General features: G+C 62.7%; 1 protein-coding gene across 1 annotated transcript in view; it reads right to left on the bottom strand.

The window, feature by feature from the left end:
* The window catches only part of MYO18A (myosin XVIIIA), a 37,614-nt gene that overhangs the window by 8,682 nt on the left and 12,607 nt on the right, over positions 1 to 16,325 (bottom strand). Inside the window, 37 exon segments of the mRNA XM_050321730.1 lie at positions 38 to 159; positions 162 to 183; positions 295 to 399; positions 724 to 834; positions 1,113 to 1,313; positions 1,391 to 1,514; positions 2,671 to 2,825; positions 2,967 to 3,094; positions 3,204 to 3,315; positions 3,395 to 3,514; positions 3,600 to 3,689; positions 4,719 to 4,862; positions 5,320 to 5,448; positions 5,710 to 5,775; positions 5,870 to 5,979; positions 6,829 to 6,873; positions 6,876 to 7,065; positions 7,156 to 7,342; positions 7,422 to 7,581; positions 7,798 to 7,939; positions 8,561 to 8,647; positions 9,014 to 9,206; positions 9,294 to 9,384; positions 9,463 to 9,639; positions 10,155 to 10,166; positions 11,764 to 11,908; positions 12,018 to 12,081; positions 12,171 to 12,271; positions 12,966 to 13,108; positions 13,380 to 13,590; positions 13,707 to 13,883; positions 13,960 to 14,069; positions 14,189 to 14,276; positions 14,819 to 14,875; positions 15,410 to 15,550; positions 15,957 to 16,034; positions 16,251 to 16,313. Coding sequence (XP_050177687.1) covers positions 38 to 159; positions 162 to 183; positions 295 to 399; positions 724 to 834; positions 1,113 to 1,313; positions 1,391 to 1,514; positions 2,671 to 2,825; positions 2,967 to 3,094; positions 3,204 to 3,315; positions 3,395 to 3,514; positions 3,600 to 3,689; positions 4,719 to 4,862; positions 5,320 to 5,448; positions 5,710 to 5,775; positions 5,870 to 5,979; positions 6,829 to 6,873; positions 6,876 to 7,065; positions 7,156 to 7,342; positions 7,422 to 7,581; positions 7,798 to 7,939; positions 8,561 to 8,647; positions 9,014 to 9,206; positions 9,294 to 9,384; positions 9,463 to 9,639; positions 10,155 to 10,166; positions 11,764 to 11,908; positions 12,018 to 12,081; positions 12,171 to 12,271; positions 12,966 to 13,108; positions 13,380 to 13,590; positions 13,707 to 13,883; positions 13,960 to 14,069; positions 14,189 to 14,276; positions 14,819 to 14,875; positions 15,410 to 15,550; positions 15,957 to 16,034; positions 16,251 to 16,313 — 4,401 coding nt within the window.

Genomic DNA, 16,325 nt, shown 5'->3' with positions numbered 1-16,325 from the left:
CTGAAAGGCTGCGGTTTGGGGGGGTCTGGATGCACACCTGGTTCTTGAGCTGGGTGATCTCCCTCTTGCTGGGTGCGTTGTTCTTCAGGTGGTCCAGCATGATCTGAGCATCAGCCAGCAGCGCTTTCGTTCTCTTCAGGTCCCGGCGCAGGCGTTTTCCGTCTCGAAGTCCCGCTGGTTGGCCTATGGCAGGGGGAACCATGCCAGGGCTCTGTGTTGCAGGGGTGTCCACCCCCCCACAGCCACCTCAGGGTCCCCAAAGCAAGGCACGTGCCCAGCTGCCCTTCACCCCACCTGCTCGCTGACAGCAGATAACTTGCTCTCCAGCTCCCGTTTCTCTCTCAGCACCTTCTGCTTGTCCTCATACTCCTCCTCCAGCTGCACTTCCATCTGCTTCAGCTGTGGGACAGACATGGGGCAGCTGGTCAGGGCGGTGGGGAGGGGTCATGACCACCCTCCTCGTGTGTCCCCACACACTGAGGACACAGGGTCACCCCACCGGATGGGTGTTTGCGCAACCAGAGGCACAAAGCCCGGCATGCGCTGGCCCGGGCGGCAGAAGGACTGGTCGGACCCGCCGGGCCGGTGGAGCCAGGCTGTGGTCGGCTGTGTGGGAGCCGGGTGCTGCATGACAGTGCCCAGCTGGCAGCTCCCAGCACCCAGCCGGGGCATGGGGATGCATCCCAGGCCCTCCTGGGCAGAGGGGCTGCAGCTGAGCCCTACCTTCTTCTGGCACGACTGCCGGATCTCCTCCACCTCCTCGTCACGGCTCTCCACCTCCTTGGCGTGGGTCTGCCGCAGCCGCTCCATCTCCATCTCCAGCCGCAGCTTCGCCTGCAAATGGTGGGGATGTGGTCAGAGTAAAGGGGACATGGGGACCCCCCATGCCACTCCCCAGGCACCACTCACACAGAAAATGCCCCGGTCCGAGGCCGGCCGGGTCGTTCGCCCCATGGTGACCTGCCGGGCCATGGCACGGAGGGCCAGGAGCCGTGTCGGCCCGATGCCGGGCTCAGGGCGACCGCCTCCTCTTCCTGGGCAAGCCCGGCCCAGGTAATAACAGCCCTGCATGAAACCACCCCACCCAGAAACCTCGCCCCTCCCCGCTGTACCTGCTCCAGCATCTGGATGGTCCCAGCCTGCTCATCCAGTTCCTCCTCCTGGTCTTTGACCTTCGCCTCCAGGTCCCTCAGCTGTTTCTTCACCTTGGCCAGGGAGGCTTCATCCTTTGACTCCTGGGAGGAGATGTCCTGCAGCTCTGCCTCCAGCGCCTCCGCCTTCTGTGTCAGCCCTGCGATGTCCAAGTCCTTGTCCTGTGAGAGACGGGGTCACCATGAGCCCAGGGTACCTGGTGACTGTGGGACTGGGTTGGGGGCTGGGGTCCACTCACCTCTAGCAGCTGCTTGAGGCCAAAGACCTCAGCCACCAGCACATCCTTCTCGCGACTCAGCTTCTCCCGCTGCAGCCGTTCCCGCTGCGCCTCCTCGTGTGCCTGAGAGAGCTCGCTGTCAAACCTGCATGGGGAGAGCAGGGCAAGCACTCAGCACCCTGGGGACCAGTCCTCAGCCCTGTGCCAGGGACACCCTGCCAAGCATCCCCTTCCCATGGCAGCAGGAATCGGGAAGGCGGAGTGGCGTCAGATGCTTGTTTGAAACAGCCTGTTGATGAGCCTTTAATTGCTAGCACGGTGGCACGAGTCACTCCGAGAAACTCCTCCTGATGCCTTTGCTCCATGCTAATGAAGAGCACAGTAGCGACCCAGGCAGAACCATCAGCTGCTCTGTGGGGCTGGTCGTGGCTGCTAACAGCAGGGGCTTGGCTACAACGAGGCAGGGAGGGACACCAAACCCTCCAAGCAGGACTCAGAGGGGCTTCAGGACTTTGGGGGGTCTCCAGGAGAGACAGGCTCTTGCAGCAGCTCAGCTACCCCAGCTGCATCCCAGTGCCGTGGCCCCATGTGGGATGGCATAGGTCCCATCCCCAGAGGGGACACGAGCCCCTGGAGGGGACACAAACCCCTGGTGGGGGAGTGTTCAGCACAGCCTGTAGCCAGGAAGTGCTGTGGCAGCTCTCCCAGTGCCCTTGGGATGGGATCAGCCAGGTTTGCTCTGAAATCATTGCCTTTGGGGCTTGGAAAACAACCCTACACTTGAGTTTGTGACCTGCGTTAAACACCTCGGCAGCTAATCCCCGTTTTTCCTCGCACTGGGTAATAAACAGCTGCATTAGCACAGACTCCAATCCGCGGAAATTGAAATTAATTAGATTGGATTCTCTCGCTGTATTTGTGTGTGTGATCATTACCATAATGAGATGAAAGCGTCCCTGCTGCTTAATAACGTTAGCAAACTTTGGGGCTGGGAGCAGGGACGGGGTGGCAGCGCACGCCGAGCAGAGATGCAGGGCACCAGCAGCCTCCACCATGGGGCATGACCCCACACAGGGGGAATCACTCAGCACGAGGTCCCCCAAAAGGGTATGAGGATCCCCCTCACAACTAACACATCCAACCCAGGCAGGCCCATCCCGCTGGAGACACCCCAGCCAAGTAGGAACTGGTGGAGTGCCCAAATCCCTGCTAAAATGGTAATGCCACTTCGCCAGAGGCTCGCAGTGCAGTGAGGATGCCATGTCCCCCATGACCCTCCCATTCCAGCGTGCAGTCCCCACCTTCTCTGCTTCTTCTCCAGGTCATGGTTGCGTCCTTGCTGTCCCTCGAGGTGCAGCTTGGTGTCCTGCAGCTCAGCAGCCAGGCGCTGGCACTTCTTCTTCAGCTGCTGCAGCGCCCGCTGGCTCTCCTCGCTGTCTGCCTGCAGGTCGGCCAGCTGCAGGCAGGACCAGGCAGGACAGTGAGGGCTCTGGGATCCCACCACATCCCTGCTGCCCTGGCCATGGGCTCCCTCAGCTCCAAGCAGTCCAGCCCATGCTGAGGGCACCAGGGGGTCCCCAGGGCTGAGCCCACTCACCTTCCGCTCCAGCTGCCTCTTGCCCTGCTGCTCCACCTCCAGCTTGTCCTCCAGTTCTTGCTGCATCCGTTTCTTGGTGAAGTCGATCTCCCGCACTGCCCGCTCATATTTCAGCCGCCATTCGCCGCCTGTGCAGGGAAATGGGGTCACCAAGGGGCTGTGGGGTGGCGTGGGGCCACCGTGGAGAGGGGGACACTCAGTGTGTGCCAGGTGCCAGCACCGGAGGCAGGATGGTACCTGAATCATCGTCATCAAGCTCCCCGTTGAGCTCGGCCGCCCGGATGAGCCGAGCCTCCATCACCTCCATCTCCATCGACTCCATCTGCTTCTTCAGGGCATCGTACTTTGCCTGGGAGGGGACATGGCTTTTGTGAGTGCTGCAGGTGGGGGACAGGAAATGCTGTGAGGCCAAAGAGAGGTGCTTTTACCTGCAGGTCCTTCATCTCTTTCTCAGCCCGCAGCCTCTCGGCTGTCTCGGCGTCCAGCAGCTGGGAGGCCGACTCGCCGGTGTTCCGCTCGTCCGTCAGCTCCGATGTCAGCTCTGTGATCTGGGGGCAGCAAGGAAAATGGGACCATGGGCTGGGGCAGGCCAGAACAGCACCGTACCCCATCCTGGCACCAGCAAGAACCTACCCTGCTCTCCAGGCGGTCGCTGTTGAGCCTCAGCTCGTTACGCTCCTTCTCCACCTTCTCGAGTTTGCTCTTCAGCTGCTGGATCTCTTCCTGCAACAGAGCGGGCGGGTGAGGGAGGGGGCAGATGCAGGGAAGAGGTTGGCAGGCGGGAGCTTGGCAGCTCTCCGCCCTCCACAGCACCCCCCCAACGCAGGATGGGCAGGGTGGGGGCTCCCCAGGGCCGCTCTCCCCTGCCAAGGGCTGGGCAGGGACTTTCCCCAACCCGCTCCTCCGCTGTGCTGACTCCAACCCCATAAATGGTGTCGAAATGCCAGGCAGTCCCAGAAAAGCTGGAGAGGGGTCCCCACATCCCCTGGGAGAGGGGGTGGGAGCAAACCCACCCATCAGCAGCTCACTGAAGGATTTGGGTGCACTCAGCCCAGGTGAGGACAGAAGGGGCCCCCCAGGATGCCTGGGGCCCATCAGCCAACTCTGGGGAGGCGTGTCTGGCTGCCAGCATCTTCCTCTTCCCTCCTCTGGTCCTAGTACAGGCTGGGGGGGGCAGGAGGGGCCCCAAGTGCCCCCACCCAGGCACCCGTCCTCAGTGGGTCGGGGTGAAAGCTGAGCCAGGCGGCGGCTCCGTGCCGAGCGGGCTCGGCGGGTGCACCAGTGTCTGGTTGCCAGCGTGAGCGGAGCCCCTGCATATGCCTCTCGGCACACGGTTTCATTTCCATTCTCCACGCTTGTAATTGGGCTCATGCAACAGCCGGCTCTCGGGATGCTAATGACATGCTGATTCGCAAATTAGGGAGCAATTCGAGCCTGGCGCTGACGGGGTGCGTGCAGACGTGGTCCTGAATCTCACCCCGTCATGGGCTCCTGCATCCCACCCCACTGTGGGGTCCTGTATCCCAATCCACCACAGGATCCTGTATCCCACCCTTCCCTGGGTTCTGCATCCCACCTCACTGCAGAATATCGCCTCCCACCCTGCCACAGGATCCTGCATTCCACCCCACTGTTAGCTCCTGCATCTGACCCCACCATGGGGTCCTGCATCCCACCCCACTGTGGGGCCCAGGGCCAACAATTCCTCCAGCCCTCCCTGCTCCATCCAACACCCTCAGCACAGATACTCACGTCTTTGCCACGGATCTGGTCCTCGGTGAGCTGCACCTCGATGAGGGGCCGCACAGTGGTGAAGAGCTTCCACCACGGCCAGTCCTTCACCCCCTTGTTCTTCTTGATGTTCTTCTGCACGCACCGGATGGCCAAATCCTGGATCTGTGCAGGGCACGGGGTCAGCACAGGGTATGGGGTCAGCACAGGGTGCTGCCAGCAGGGCAAAGCGGGGCGGGTGGGCACTCAGCACCCCCACCAGCACCCCAGCATGCTCCCCTTTGTTAGCATGCGGGCTAATTGCACCGGTGTATCTTCTGTTTGATCCTCTCCAGCCCCTCTAAATGCTAATCCTGGGAAGGCAGGCGCTGCTGAGACGCCTACTTTACGCCTTCTTTAATGATAAAAGTAGGAGCCGAGATGCGTCGCTTCATCCCACTGTGGCGATGCCCAGCAGCCTCCCTGCCGGTTCCCCCTGGCCCCCCGGTTCCCCCTGGCCCCCCACGGCTCCCCGGGAGGCGGGAGGAGGAGGTGCTGGCCCAGGAGGCGCAGAAAGACTGTGCTGCCCATTTTAGGCGAAACTGTGCAGCAGAGCGGGGAGGGGAGAGCCGCTGGGACGAACCTTTCTCTTCTTGAAGTGCTGCCGTGCCAGGAAGCCCCTGCACGCTGCCTGGAAGAGGGTGATGTTCCTGCTGGTCTGTGTGTCCCGCTGCTCCTCCAGCTTGGCCAGTGATCCAGCCCGGAAAAACACCTGTGGGAGGAGCGGGGTGGGATGGCGATGGGTGCCGGCATCCCTCCGGCCACGCCGTGCCACCCGTCCTGCTGCTGGGGATGCAGCTCTCCCCTCCTATCCCAGCCACTGGTCCTGTCCCACCACGGGGTTTTATTCCCCAGGCACGAGGAATGCCGTGGGTGGGAGCAAACAGTGATGCCCTTGTGCTGTCCCACCATGCTGTGCCCAGCCGTGACGCACACCCCTGCCCACACCCACACCCAGTGTCGGGCACCATACCCGGCTCAAGCCCATGTGGTAGCTGCTCTTCTCCAGGTCCAGCGACTCCAGGAGCTCCTCCACTGCCTGTGGGGAGGGAGAAGTGTCAGGACTGGGCTGGTGGCACCCTGGGGCGCAGGGGACCTTGGAGCACACACTGGCCCTGGTACAGGACACGTACCCGCTTCTCATCCACCACGATGTAGTTGCGCCCGTGTTTCTTGGTCAGGTGTGGGGCCAGGACATCAAAGCGCCGCCTGAACTCCGCAAAGACCATGTGGTCAGGGTAACCTGGGGGAGCAAGGGAGAGTGGGGCTGTGGGGACAGCCAGGATGCCTAGGGGATGGCCAGGGACAGCCCTGCGTGCCCTGACAAGCTGAGGCCCAATTTTTCGGAGAGCTGATGGGGTCACTCCACGTGGAACAAGCTCCCCATGGGGACAAACACAGCTGGAAAGCCCTGAGCCTCCCCGGGAGGTTTTCCTTGGCTGGGTCCTCCAGCACTTTTGGCTGGGATCTAGGGAGCAAGTGGCCAGATCCCATCTTGGGGGCAGAGCAGGGGCACGTGTGTTGACTGTGGAAGTCCTGCTCCGGCTTCACTCTGAGCTGCAGCCAACTCCTGCATCAGGCTCCAGCACTGAGCCTTCACATCTTAATTAACGACGAGGTATTGATGAGGACTCTGACCCTGGCACGGCCAGCTGGCCACGGCCATCGATCCAGGAGGTGTGTGGGTGGCATCGATTTCCAATCACGGCAGGAAGGGTCTGGCCTCCAAGCAATAAACCCTCGGCCGGGCAGCTGGCCATGCGTATCGATAAATGCTTTGCTGAGCACGACTCAGAGTCCCTCGTTCCAGTGGGACAGGGGCTGGATGCCAGTGGGATTCCTGCCAGGAACCAGCGGCACCAGTGGAGACACCCAATTAAGGCCATGCCTGTCCCCAGCACAGATAACGGCCCCGCAGGGGAGGGGTGACAGGGACAGGACTGCCCTGGGGAGACAGCTGGAGGCTGCAGGGCTCAGAGCAAGGGCATGTGCTGAATGGGTTCCTGAGGGCCTTTGGCTCCCCAGTGAGAAGATGCAGCCAGGACCTCCGCGACGTCCGTCCCCTCGCCCTGGTGCCGGTGCCGCGGCTCACCTTGGCGGTACATGCGGAGGGCGTCGAGCAGGCGGGAGCCGCGAGCTGTGCGCGCAGGAGGGGCACGTCCAGCTGCATGAGCCCGGCCTCGCAGTGCTCCGCCGGCAGCTCCAGCTCGCTGCCGCTCACCCGCCGGCACGGCACAGCCTGGGGGTCCCCGCTGCCCCCCGCAGCCTTGGGCAGGAAGCAGTGCACGAAGTGGAGCTTGGACTTCTTGATGCTGTCGATGAGGGCATCCTGCAGGCACAGCAGAGCGGGGTGAGCGGTGATGTGCAGCAGTGCCCCAGCCAGACACGGGGACCCCCTCCTTGGCACCCTCTCACTCACCACTTGCAGCTTGATCTGGATGCAGAGGGATTTCTTCTTGACGGCGGCCACGCCGGTGGTGAAGGTCTTGCGCATGCTGGTGGCCCGGCGCAGGGCCAGCTGGGAGCCCCCCTCCAGCCCCGCCACCGAGCCCGACAGCACCAGCGCTGACCCGCCACGGCCGGCAAAGAGGCTGCTGATCACCTTCCTGCAGGGCACGGAGAGGATGTCACCCCCCAACACCACCCCTTCCCCCCACCATGCTCCCAACCTAGGACCCCACTCACTTCTGGGACTCCTGCAGCAGGACGGAGGCATTTTGGGAGGCTGGGTTGTGCTTGACATAGTTGAGCCATCCAGTGGCATCGTACTCCACCCAGTTAGTCCCCGAGCTGTGGCCCAGGAGGAAGTGTCGGGGCTTGTCACTGGGGAGCAGAGGGTTGTGCCCTGTGGGGAGACACAGAACCGCTGGGCACAGCCTCAGGGACCAGCACTTCACTGGCCCATGTCACAGCGTCACAGAATGGTAAATGGTTTGGGTTGGAAGGGAGCTTAAAGATCATCAAGTTCCAACCCTCACTCCATTGGGCAGGGACACCTTCCAGTGGAAAAGTTGCTCCTGGTCTAATGGACAAGTCCCCACAGTGCCAGGCTCCCCCATACCTTTCTTGCCCCCTTCCTGTGGGCCATAGTACGAGAAGAGCCGTTCCAACAAGGTGTCCTCGTTGCCACCCGGCTGCAGTGCCTCCTCCTCCAGCAGCCACAGCAGCCCCCGTGCCTCGTCTGTGCGGGCCAGTGACCGGACCTGCAGGGACACCGCGCTGGCAGCTGTCCAGCATACCACTGTCCCCCAGAGCAGGGACATGGGGTGACACAGGGGACCCAGGCCACCCAGGGAGCATGCAACCTCACACCGTGCAAGGGGTTTCCTGCTTAATGGAGACCCAGCAGGGAAAGAGCCCATATGGGACACTCCAGCAGCGGATCTCACTGGGAAATGAAGCGCTCAGGCACCCATGGGCTGGAGTCCAGCGCAGGGCTGGTGCCACCAGCCCTCCTGGTCTCTGCAGCCACCTCCAGCAGGGACTGGAGGACCCCAGGGATTAGAGAACCTTGGGAACCTGTGCACCCTGGGACCTGAGCACCTTGGGGACCATAGCATCTCAGGGATCACAAGGAGTGGAGCACCCCAGGGATCACACACACTCTCCAGGCCCCCTGCCCGCAGCACAGGCAGCTCCCAGGGCAAGCAGGGAAGACCATGCTGGGGAATGCACCAAGGATGTGGGCTGCACACATACTTGCAACCATGCTCTCACAGCCAGGCATTCATGACAGGCCCTTTCCTTCCCCTCACTACCACCTAAGTGCCAAAATTCCACCCATCCACTGCTGTGCTCTGGCTGTGAGGAAAGTGGGTGCTTACCAGTGCCTGGTGTGAGGACTGGTCTACAGCAGCTATGGAGCCAGAGGAGCTGGGCTCAGCATCAGCCAGGGTGAGCTCTATGTTCTCCTGGTGAGGGGGAACAGAGGCAAGTGAGGGCCCACACTGCAGAGTAGCAGTGACAGGGACCAGGAGCTGGTCAGGATGTTGCTTTTGACAAGGTTTAGGATGATGCCAGATGCCAAGGGTGGACCAGGACACATGGAAGGGTCCCCCCAGGCTGTCAGTGCCAAGATGGAGCAGCAGCAGTGATCTCACCACCACCACCACCACCACCACTCACAGCCACTCAGCCTCCCACCCATCACCTCCCAGCCCAGCCCTCCTCTGCCGTGCTCCACAGCCAAAGAAATCAGGGGGGACACAGAGATGTTCATGTGGGGACAGGAGGCCAGGAGGGGAGGAGGCAATGGCAGCCCTGGGTGTCCCCATTACCTCCTTGTATCGCTCTAGCTCGCGGGCGAAGGTGCGCTGGTGGAAGAGGAGCTGCAGGCGCTCCTGGGCATAGTTGTGGCAGAGCTCCTCGAAGGTGGCCCCTCGGCTCTGCCCTGCCAGCTCAGGGTTCTGCGCCCCGGGGGTGTCCACCACTGTCACCGAGCACACCGAGTGCTGGCTCGACTTCAGCGCCCTGGGGGACACCAAAAAGGGACTCAGCGGGGTGAGTCAGTGCTGCCAGGCACCCTCCAGCTCTGCCCCCAGCCCTCCCAGCACGTACCTGTTGAGGAGGGAGATGAGGAGGGTGAAGAGCTCGGAGTACAAACCAGATGCCATGCCCTCCAGGCACTCCAGCGCCGTCAGCTTGGGACCTGGTCAAGGCAACCCTGAGTGTCTCCAGCCCGTCATCCCCTGGGGCCCACCCCCTGTCCCCCCATACCTCACCCTACCTGTTCCACCATCCCCCAGGGGAGATTCATCGGGGCCCTGTCGGAAGGAGGTGGAGCGCTGCAGGGTGCCCTTGGGCTGGTGCTTGAAGATGGCAGAGGAGAGCTCCTCCAGGCTGCAGCCCAGCAGGTACGCAGCTTTCTGAGCCCACTCGTGCCGTGCAAACTGCTTCCTCCCGGCTGGAGGGTGGAGAAGGGGGCTTCAGAGCCAGACAGGGCATCCCCAAAAATGGGGAGCATTTTCAGACAGACTTAGGATGGTCTCAGGGACCCACAGAGTAGGCTGGGGGTGCTGGGCAGTGGGACCACATGGCCAGGAAGCATGTTTTGAGGTGTGAGGAGATAGACATGTTTGGGGTGTAGAGGAGATGGGGGGTGAATGGCTTTGTGCCACTTCAGGGCTGAGCCCAGAGCCACACTATGGTGTGTGGAGGTGAGGGTTCCCTTGCCATCACTACCTGGGGACCTCTGGGGCTCTGAGCCACCCCACACACAGAGACATGTCCTTGCTCGATGACACACTGAGCAGCCCAGCTGCAACACAGCCGGACAGACTGCGGCGGGCAGACAAACACGTGGATGCTGGGGGAGGTGGGAACGGGTTAATGGTGACATGCAGGGATGACATGACAGCAGGATGGTGGTGGCACGTGGGAAGGGGAAGCCAGAGACACGGGTGGAGACCAAGACTTTACCTTCGTCGGCGTCTGCATTGCAAAGGGCAGCATGCACCATGCGAACAGAGACAGGGGTTAGAAACAACGGCGCGCGACGGCGCGGGGACACGCGGCACGGGGGGCCCCTCCTGCCGGAACACGCCGCCACGCCACGCACATGCCAAGCCTGCCCCTCCCCAGGCATTGCTGCAGTGTGCAACCCAGTGTGGGGGTCTCTGTGAGCCCCCCTGCTCTGTGGGCACTGGTGGGGAGCAGCTCGGCTCTGCCCCAGAGCACAGAGAGCTGTTGTCAGAATCCAGCTGGGTGCAAGTGTCAAGAGGCTGAGGAAATGGGGAGGGCTGGTGTGACTGAGCTGGCTCTGAGCACCCCCGGTATCCACGAGGTGCAGGGGAGGCTTCAGCAGCAGGACAGAGCTGGGGCTGGGATGCTCAGGCAGGATGTGGCACCGCTCCCTCCCAGCAGGGCCCAGCTCTGAAGAGACTCCAGAGCTGCCCGAGCATCCCGCTGTGGTGGCTGCGGCGGGGCCCTGCTGCCCTCTAGTGCCCTGAGAGTACGCCATGGGCCAGCACTGCGCCCTGAGAGCATCCCATGGGCTAGGACTGCATAATGATAGCACACTGTGGGCCACCACTGCACCCTGAGAGCACCCCATGGGCCAGGACTGCACCCCACTGTGCCCCAAGAGCACCCCATGGGTCAGCACTGCACCCCACTACACCCCAAGAGCACCATATGTGCCAACCCTGCACCCCAATGCACGCTCAGACCACTCCAGTCTCTCCCTCCTCATCCCCAATTCATCTCTTGCCCCAGGGCTCAAAATTTCCTAGGTGCAGCCACCATTTGGGGGTTGCCATGCCCCAGCCCTCCTGCCAGAGTGCAGCACCACTGGGGCTTCCAGCACCACGGGGAGAAAAAGAAGCCACAGTGGGAGAAGAGCAGCCCCCAAAGCCTAATTTGCCACCCCCAGGGATGGAGAGCAAAGCTGATGCTGTTGGAGCCAGAGCAGCACCCACGGTGTGCTCTGGGTGCCAGAGCAGCCCTGCCCCACACCACCAATGTGCTGACAGGAGAGGGTTGGGGGTGATCATGGGCAGCAGGCAAGTTTGGGGTTGCCAGGAACCAGCTGGGGTTCAGGATTGGTCCCAGCACACCAGCAGCATCCCAAGCCCCCATTTCAGCCCCAAAACCAGCACCGCGTGGCACCCCCCAGAGCAGAGCCCCCCCTACTCCCATTACCGGCTCCGTCTGCCAGCGGCTCTGCGAGGAGGATCGAGGGAGAGGTGTTACACTGGGAACAGGGGACACATGCACCCCCCAGCTCCCTCCACCCCAGCCAGGCCCCCTCTGCCACACGTTGGCAGGAGCCAACACATGGACTGGGGGTGTTCAATTCCCACCAGTTAATGGGACCACTCCAGCCATGGGGACAAAGCTGAGTGCCCCAGAACACCAGAGGTGGAAGGGTACTGTCCCTCAGCTGACACAGCCCCCCACATACCCACAGGACTCGGCTGCACTGGGGTGGCTGTTTGCAAAGTGCCAGCGATGGCTCTGGGAGCCCTTGCATTCATCAGTCCCGAACCTCCACCCCGTTAATGGTTCCCAGCCCAGAGCAGCTCATTACCTTTGGTGGCCCCAGCAGCTCCCAGGTGGTAAATGGCCCCCAGAACAAGCCAGAAGGCTTTCTGCTCATCACCCGAGATGCCCATCACCTTCATGGCTGCCAGGAGCTTGCTGAACTGCTGGGTCGCCTTCTGCTTTTCCTCTGGCTGTGGGAAACCAGAGGAGCCATCAGCCTGGGAGCCCAGCTCTGCCTCCCCCCGCACTCATATGGGCCAGGGACCCCTGTCCCTCCCCACAGCCCCCCATGGCAGTGACCTTGGAGGGGGGCACGATGCCGAAGACGTTGTTCTCTGCAAGATGGTTGAAGTGAAGCTCAGTCCTGTGGGGATAAACACCATGATTGGCCCCATGTGGAAGACCCCAGAGACCCCCACGGGCTGGGGGCTGTGCCCTCGCCCCCCAGCTCACCGCAGGGTGCTGTCGGAGCAGGCCAGCAGGTAGTAGAAGACGTTGAAGGTGGTCTCATTGGCCGGGCGCCTGGCCACGCGCAGCTTCTCCAGCAGCAGTGTCTGGAGGAGGTGGGAGAGATGGGAACTGTCCCCAAGTGCCCTGCTCCCACCGAGACCCTCCAGTCCCCCCAGCCTCATCCCTGCTGCCTGCCCAGGGTCCTCCTGGAGAGGTGAGGGTCTCCCTCCTGCCACAGGGCACCGTGTGAATGCAATCATCATTCAAACAGCTCATAAGCACCTGTTCTCTGGTGAATAGTACTACAGCTGCATGGACCAGATTGGACATTAGAGCTCTGCTGTTATCACACTAGAGAGGCACCTGGAAGACAACCCCCCCGATTTTGGGACTAACTCAGCAGGGACAGGGAGCCCATCTGATCTAGGTGTGAACAAGGATAAGAGAAGGATGCCAGGCTGCTGAGTGCTGCAAGCATGGCTGGGCAGCTGGTGGGGGTCTGCAGCAGAGCTTGTGGCATAGGAAACACTGTGAGAATCATAGAGTTGTGGCATGGTTTGGGTTGGAAGGGACCCTAAGTTCCAACCCCCTGCCATGGGCAGGAACACCTTCCACTAGACCAGGTTTCTCCAAGTCCTGTCCAACCTGGCCTTGAACACTTTCCAGGCATGATGGGGGCATCCACAGCTTCTTTGGGCAACATCCCAGTGAGGACAGACAGGCTCCCGCACCAAGGGAAGCCACACTGGTAAGGATGAACTGGCTCCCATGCCAGGGGGGCCACCCCGGCCCCCTCACCTGTATGGAGGCGGATGCCACCTGCCCAGCCTGGTCGAAGTCCAGAGAGATGATCTGGGAGAAGCGGGTGGCGTTGCCGTTCATGCCGGTGCTGCTATTGCCAAAAGCCTCCAGGATGGTGTAGAGAGCCTGCCACTTCTCCGCTGCAGGAAGAGAAGCAGGGCGGTGGGGTGCAGGGGCTGTGCGGTGGGCGGGCAGCTGGAGCTGGCACTGCCAGCCGGGCAGGTGCTGCTGCTCCCGTGCCATGCTCCGCACCACAGCAGCCCTCAGGAGCGCGGCAAAGGCACCGGTGTGAGACAGTGACAGCCCATGTGGTGCGTGTCCAGCCGCTGCCGCGTGTGGGGGGCTGTGACTGCAAAGCAAGGGGCGTGCGCGGGCGGCACACGGGGACCCCGCAACCTGCTGGGGACTCACCGGAGAAGACCTTGCTGGTGCTGCCGGAGATGGTGGCGAGGTACTGGACCAGGTGCTGGCAGTTGGTGGTCTTGCCGCTGCCGCTGGCGCCCAGCAGCACCACGGCCTGGTCCTGGCGGCTCATCAGCATGCTGCGGTACGCGGCCTGGGCCACCGCGTAGATGTGCGGGGATGTGTCCTCCCTGCGGCACCCCTTGAACATGTGCATGACCTGGTGGGGACAGGGAGGGTGAGCGGGCGAGGGTCAGCACCCCTCCACCCCACAGCTCCCTCTGTGCGGCTCCCAGCCGCCTGTCCCCTCCGGTGTGCCCCCCGCAGCAGGGTCACCTTCTCAGAGTACATGGAGGGGGAGCTCAGCGGGTTGATGATGACCATGGTGGGCCCGGCGTAGGTGTGCAGGAGGTTGCCGCCGTAGCGCTGCCGCAGCGTGTGCAGCACGCTGGACTCGTTGAGGTAGAGGAGGCTGGCGAGGTCCTCCACGCGGTCACACGATGGGGGGTTCGCCTGGCAAAGAGGTCGAGGGGGGCGTCAGGCTGGGAACGGGGGTCTGCCCCATCGTCCCCCCGCCCCGCAGCCCTACCTTCTCCACATCATCCTCCTCCACCTCCAGGACAGCTCCGTCATGGTCCAGTTTCACCTTCACCTTGCCCTCGGGCAGGGGACTGCCAGCCTCCTGCTGCAGCTGGCTGCCTGCGAGGGGCACAGGGCACTCAGTGGGGCCGTGCTGGCAGCCCCCTGGGGACACCACAGGGAGGATGTGCCATGGGAAGGACAGGACATGCCATGTCCCAGCAGTGCCCCTGACTCACCCAAGGAGAAGCCATCCCTGTGCACCAGCCACACCTTCTCGGTCTCGTACCAGGCCTCCTCAGCCGCTATCTGCTCCTCTGTCTTGGCCTGTGGAACACCAGGAGGTGGGGTGGTTGTGGTCATCTGCCCCCACTCTGTCTTGTCCCCTCCCCACATCCCTGGGGGCTGGAGGGAGCAGGGCTGACTGGCCACAGGGCCTCATGCTGGCCAGCCACAGCCATCCTTTACAAACCTTCCCAGCACCAGTTCCCATTTGCCCACTGTCCCCAGGGACCCCAGTGAGTTCGGGGCTGCAGAGACCACGAGGGCTCTGCCACAGCTCAGGGCAGACATAAAACCAAAGACCCAAAGGCACATTCACCACAGCCACCTCAAGCAAGCCTGGAGGGGCTGAGCTCCCAAACTGCAGCCCCGAGACAGGGCACCCATTCCAGCCACGTGGTAGGATGCAAGGACACTGGGCATGCTGTGGGGACATGGGACATGCCACAGGAACACGCTGTAGGACACACAGGACACACTGCAGGTACATAACATGGGGACACAGGACACGGGAGAGGACCACAGCATGGGAAATGTCGGGTTGGTGTGGCCAGAACCCGAGAGCAGGATAAGCCCTAAAGCCAAACCTGAGCTGCAGCAGGGATGGGGCCAAGGGGAGCTGCCGGCGCATCGTCCACTGGACCCTGGCAAGGCCGAGAGACGGGGCTGAAGGCGAGAAGGGCTCAGCCCTGACCCCCAAACAGCACGAAAAGTGGCGAGGAGAGCAAGCGGGGGCAAAGCGCCACTGTGCCACACCCTGTGAGCGCTCCCGGTGCCATGGCCACTGCTGGGGACAACAGGGTGGCATGTCCAGCACTGTGCTGGAGACAGTGGAGCCAGGAAGGATGTTGGCCATGAGGCCGTGCTGCCAAAGCCCTGGGGTTGGGGGTCACTGCACTGACCCGCTCTGAGCTCTGCTAGCACCGTGCACCATGGCTGCTTCGCCACAAGCCAAGCATCCTGCCTGTGCCAGTGCTCTGCTCTGTTCCTTCACATCCTGCTCCACACCCCTGCCCGCCCCAGCTGTGCCACCTCCACCAAGAGCACCCCCCAGGGATGCCCAGCATCCCAGCACGGCCCCGCTGAGGAGAGGCAACCAGCCCCGGCCGCCCCGGCACCCTCCAGCCCCGTGGGTGCCGTGGCAGCCCACGGAGCAGGGTGGGATGGGAAAGCCTTACGCTCCAGCACGAGGCACGGGCGCAGACGCCAGCCCAGCGGCACACAGAGGATGGCGGGGGGTCGCTGGTGGAGGCAGAGGGTTCCTGAGGACGGGGGTACAGTACCTGGCTGGGTGCTGAGGCGGAGGCGGCAGGGTCCAGCTAACGGCAGCAAGGAAGCAGGAGAGAAAGAAGAGAAGGGATGAGAGGCAGAGAGCAGAAGCAGCACCCTGACAGGCCACAGGGCCCTGGTACAGCCACGATTCATATGGCACTACCAGGACATCATCCATCCCAGCCACCAGAGTGTGCCTGGGCTCCCACAGGGATGCCAGCAGTTTCCCATACCCAGGCACGCTGGTCTGGGCAATGATCCCCAGACCCACCAGCAGCTCTGGTCATTCATGCCCTGCTGCCACCCAGAGAGGGACCATGGGGTTGGCAGCCAGCCACAGGGGTACAGTCACCATGTGCAGAGTACACGGCATGTCCAGGGCAGCCACACACTGCCCATGCCTCCCCATTCCTAGGAAGGCAACATGCAAGCACCAACAACCCCTGGAATTACAGAAGTAGTGAAGATCCTCTCCAGTCGGAGCTGTGCTTCCTCAGATGGGCTCAGCTGGGACACGGGACCGGGGCCAGCCTGGAGGCAGAGCACCATCAGCCCCGTGTCAGCTGCCCCACAGCCTCTGCAGCCCTGGCACATGGGCAACAGCAGAGCCATTGCAAAGGCTTTCCCAGCCCTGCAGCCCAGCAGTGTTCGGGGCGGGTACTGGGGTGAAGGTGCTGACACTGGCACAGCTGGGGTACCGGCAGGTACCCACAGTGCCTGGGGACCTGGGTCCCCACTCCTACACACCTGCTGGGGGGGTGTCGGGGCAGTTTTCACAGGGGTCGGCCGCTTCTCGCTGGTCTGCTGCTTCTTCTCCATACG

The sequence above is a fragment of the Myiozetetes cayanensis genome, unplaced genomic scaffold (genome assembly GCF_022539395.1).
Source record: "Myiozetetes cayanensis isolate MyiCay16 unplaced genomic scaffold, myiCay2020 scf27, whole genome shotgun sequence".
NCBI classification, from domain to species: domain Eukaryota; kingdom Metazoa; phylum Chordata; class Aves; order Passeriformes; family Tyrannidae; genus Myiozetetes; species Myiozetetes cayanensis.
The sequence above is the reverse complement of the archived record's forward strand: the minus strand, read 5'-3'. Positions and strand labels throughout refer to the sequence as shown.